At 49.7% G+C, this 4797-nt stretch overlaps 1 protein-coding gene across 1 annotated transcript; it reads right to left on the minus strand.

Moving 5' to 3' along the window:
- On the minus strand, positions 1-4410 carry PGC (progastricsin). Its single transcript, XM_064498043.1, has 9 exons — positions 4262-4410; positions 3744-3897; positions 3026-3143; positions 2214-2332; positions 1627-1826; positions 1335-1457; positions 932-1076; positions 541-639; positions 1-351 (listed from the first exon to the last, which is right to left on the minus strand). The coding sequence occupies exons 1-9, from the start codon at positions 4315-4317 to the stop codon at positions 199-201; spliced, it is 1167 nt and encodes a 388-aa protein (XP_064354113.1). The 5' UTR covers positions 4318-4410; the 3' UTR covers positions 1-198.
- Positions 4411-4797: the final 387 nt, after the last annotated feature.

A 4797-nucleotide genomic window follows, 5' to 3' on the forward strand; every position in this document is an offset into this window, starting at 1 on the left:
ACCACCGTTTATTTGCAGCAATAGAGGATGAGAACACTTTTACACAGAAACCCCAGAGAGACAGAGAGGCTGTACAGACACATAAAGAATGAGATGGTTTGTCCATAGAAATCCCATAGGACTCTACGAATGCTCACTAAGGAGTATGTGGCCAGGAGGGCAACTGAATATCTTCTGTTCAGATGCTCCTCTATTCCTCTACGCTGAGGGGGCAAAGCCGACACGGTTGTTAGCCATGTCAAAGACAGAATAATACTGCTTGAGGAAGACGTCACCCAGGATCCAGAGCGGCTGCCCATTCTGGGACGGCAGGTAGGTGACCTCAATCCCAACAGTGCAGTAGCCGTTGTCCTGCAAGGGGAAAATAAAGGGAGTGAGGTGTCAGATCCCAAAGACACACCAAGACCCTGCCAGCCAGATTGCGTTTAGGGGGGAGTTGCTTGTACATGGGCGGAGAACATCAGTGTCTGTTCAGAAACACCAGGTCCTTTCCAGACCCTTAAGGACTTAGCAAGATGAAGCTGCGCAGGTAATACATACATCGATGATGTAGGCCGAGGGGTACAGTGGGAACTCAGCTCCGTTGATGATGAAGGTGATGGTGGGCAGGTTCTGGACCTCATTGCAGTTAACTGCATACTGTGGAGAGAGGGTGAGGAGATTATGGCTGTAACAGCACAGAGAGAACAGCACTGACTGGGAGAGGAGAGTGTTAACTACAAACCCTCCAAACAGGGCCAATATACCCTTTATAAAGTCCAGGCAGTGCCATGTCTCCATGTCCCTCCCTTACATGCAAGCAGCCTGCAGCATCATGCTCCTGAGATGCCATGCGAGTTTTACAAGATCTGCTCAAACCCAGGATATCTTGCTTTCTATGCAAACCTCCCCCCTGCTCCTTTCATTTCTCCAAAGCAGCTCCAACACTTACACCGTAACTGGTCTCCTGGGCACCCACAGCCTCAAGGAAGTAGGCCATGTACTCCTGGGGCACCGTGAGCAAGAATGTCCCAGTGTCCACAATGGCCTGGCAGCCCTCGCTGCACCAGCCAGTCGCTGACTCTCCAATAGCAAATCTAGAAAGAGAAACAGGAGGACATCACTTACAAAAACCCAGTGGCAATCAAACTTTTCTCACCTGGATCTAAAAGTCCAGGGAGCCTCTGAAATTCAGTGCATAAACTGCTTTGGGCCACATGTGCTGCAATAGCTTCCGATTTATCTGGAGGACAGCGCTGTCATGCTCTCACCCAGCCTCCAGCACGGTGGGGCTGAGCTGCCCTGAGTGAATCATGCCCATCACACTGACGCGTGGTTGTATGAACGCAACTCACTCATCAATTGCAACCTGCCAGTACAGCTCCTGGGTCACTGGTGCCCACGTAATCTCGCCAGAGAACAGCTGAGTGTCAACTCCTCCAAGAACGAGCTCTCCCCCGTAGTCATAGGTGGGCTGGCTGCAAAAACACAGGGCGAGAGTATCAGAGATCAGTAATTCAGTGCCACACACATAGGTTCGTGAGGGACAAATTCATACAGAACTTGCATGGGGACAGTCAGAGGGAGACTGGCATGCATGGGGTGTGCTGAGAGCCTGGCAGGCAGGCATGCACAGGCAGATTTTACCGAGAGAAGTAGAAGCTGAAGATGGGCTCGGTCAGCTGGTTCTGCAGCAGCATGCCCTGCAGAGCGGTGGGCGTTCCTCCCACTGCCAGTGAAGGGTAGGCCATTCCCAGGATCCCGTCAAAATTGGCATAGTAGAAAGGCTGCGTTGGCTCGTCCTCACTGAGCCCAAACTCCTGGTTTGTGACCGTAATGCCCTGGATCTGGAGGGAAAGGAACTCCAACTTCAGCCTGTGCTTTTAGGTCAAACTGGAGCAATGATCAGACGTGATGACCACTGCTCTAAAAGCCCAAATAAAGCACACTGCAAGGTCACAGCTGGTGAAAACACTGCCAAGCAGCTGGGGAAATTAGCAGGAATCATGCTGACTAAAACAAAGTAAAAAAACAGCTGGGTAATTTAAGGTGGCAATGACTACCTTATGTTGGTTCTACCCAACTCAGGCCCTGGTTTACCCAAGTCTTGTCCACACAAGACATGAGATCTGCCCTCAGCCATCCTTCAGGCTCTTTCCATCACGGTATTCAGCTGCTTCTAGGGACACAGCTCCCGCAAAGATGCAGGACTGTGCAGGGTTAGGTGTACTTACCGTTAGCGTGTCGTAACCCAGCAGCACTGTGAGTGAGCCGCTCCCGTAGGAGAGGGTGTAGGTCTGACCGCTGTCGGTGAAGGTGGAGGACTGGCTGGGGTTGAACCTTGCGTGATTTGCTGCGTGAGAGAGAAGACAGCGAGCTCCTGGACATGTTCTCTTCTGCCCACGGTATGATTTAACTATCAATGCCGCACTGATAGCCCTGCCAGGATAACGCTTCTAAAGCGACTTCCCAGGGAGGGAACAAGTCTTGAATAACAGAGCAGGGTGTTTGCCTGCCTTGCAGTTATTTCTAAGACAGGGTTTTTGCGTGCAGTTTTATCTGTCTCTCTCTCTCAAGGGAGCAGCTGTTGTGATCATAACCACATTAGCTACCCAGTGTGAGCAAACCCATCACGTTAAATCCCCACTGCTCTCTCGCAGTCAGTGAGTTATAATCAGATGAGATCTGCTGGAGACTGGGACAATAGCTCCCTGGTTCGTAGCTTTGTTTGCCCCTCAGTCTAGCCAGGAAATCTTAAACACAGGCATTGTGATTGTCAACACACTGAGGACGCTCACAATGGCCGCAGGGCTTTGGACATCTTCATTAGCCAACTGCATAAGGGAAGAGGGATCTGACGTGTATTTCCCAAGAAAGCACCAGATGGGCACTAGCCGATAGAGGGGAGCAGCTATCCCAAGCAGCGTGCAGGATGATTTGGGGTCTGGCACTGCGATTTGCCTCGCCTGATCAGAACATGCTGTCTCTCTCAGGGTGTTTCACACAGAACAAGCATCGGCCACTTTCAGCAGCGGGAGATACTCACCGCAGGCCACTGTCTGGCAGTACACGGATGGCACCCAGAGGTTGGAGGAGCCAGTGTCGAAGAGCACCAGGAAGCTCTGTGCAGGGGTCCCAACGCTGATCTCCCCAAAGTAGGAGGACTGCAGAAAAGAGAGGACCTCTCTGAGGGTGGAGTGTTAGCCCAGGGATCAGGAACAGAATCAGACTTTTGCCTCCCAGCCCTGTGCCAGGATGCCGACCGCACTCCACAGAGCTGCTGGAGAACACGCCAAGCTGACTTACAAATAACAACGTAGGTGGGAAGGGACTGAATGCCAACCATGCTTTTTTCTCCCAAACATAGTAATATTAAATAATCCTTTTGTTCATCAGGCCATATTCGATTTCTTTTCAAACTTCTCAGTGCTCACAAACCAAAACATACAGACCTTTTCCAGGTGCAAGAAGAGTGTGCGCTGCATTTTGTTGACTTGTGTCACAAAAATCGATCATGTGGTTTAGCCAGGTCAATCTGAGTGACGAAGGTTTCTATAGAAATGTATCGCTTTTCTTAGGCAGCTGACTTAGCTGGGGAAAACTTTTCTAAAGTCTTCTGTAGAAGCATAAAAAAAAGTGAAGAAAAGAAATCCCACGCTCCTAGTGGCCTGTGAGTAAGCAGATTGCTTTAACAGCTGGAAAGAAAGAGGGGAATGAGATGTGATGGACAGGCAAACAAAGAGAGAAGAACCTGCAGTACTCACATCCAGATGGCTGGCCATTGGCTCATACACAACAGAGTCCTCATTGAAGTGATATTTCATGGCTGGATCATATTTAATTTTTTTCAAGTAGTCCTCCAGCACTCCTGCCCTCCTCATTTCCTCCCGAATAGACCTGAGTTTCTTCAGCTTGATTCTGCACAGAGCAAAAAAATATAAAAAGCAGGGAGTCAGTAGAACATGTGGACCTTTCCAAATTGGGCTCCCCGAATGAATCCCCTGGCATGATGGGCTTCCCTCCGCTCGGCTGCTTCGTACTGCTCTGGGCAACTCCCCTCCAAGCAAGGGACACAGCCCGGACTAGGACTGGAGCTGGTGCAGCCACGATGATCCATGAAGATACACGAAGCAAGATTCATAAGGAAAGGCAGTAGCCTTGGTTAGAGCTCTGGGGAAGCAGTGCAGCACACGCGCTGTTAAAAATGCAGCTGGTCAGCTGGTCTCTATTATCTAAATTCTTCTCACATTTATTCTTGCAGCGTCCGCTCCAGGAAACCTACCTCACAAGCCCCTCGGAGAGCTGGAGGCACACCAGGGCCAGGATGAGCCACTTCATGGTTCAGGAATCGTCCGGTGGTGTGTACACAGTCTCAGAGACGGCAGCAGGAAGTCTCCTGCCCAGACTCCCAGGTTTTATACCTGGAAAGCAGAGACTCACCCTCTTATCTGCTGACCTCCATTTTCCATTACTATGACCTTTGTCCCCAGCATCAACAGTTTCTTTGTGTTTTGGTCCACGAGGAGTTTGAGAAGTTTGCGTCCTTAGCGGGGCATTAAGATGAGAATAGAGCAACTCACGTCTTTGATAGCAAGAATAAAATATTAACATCTGATAATAGGCAAACTCTTATTGCAACAAAGAGAGGAGTTATCAAAATGTCAACATGCTGCAGTGTTATCTATTTCTTCGACACTTGTTCAATCTTTCCCAAAACAAAGGAACTCATTGCTCCTTGCAAGCTGTAGAAATGTGTTGCACTTTTGTCTCCTTTCCAGCCAACCAGTTAGACCAAGTTCCATCTGAGAAGATGTTCTA

Source organism: Dromaius novaehollandiae, chromosome 27 (assembly GCF_036370855.1).
Source record: "Dromaius novaehollandiae isolate bDroNov1 chromosome 27, bDroNov1.hap1, whole genome shotgun sequence".
NCBI lineage: Eukaryota > Metazoa > Chordata > Aves > Casuariiformes > Dromaiidae > Dromaius > Dromaius novaehollandiae.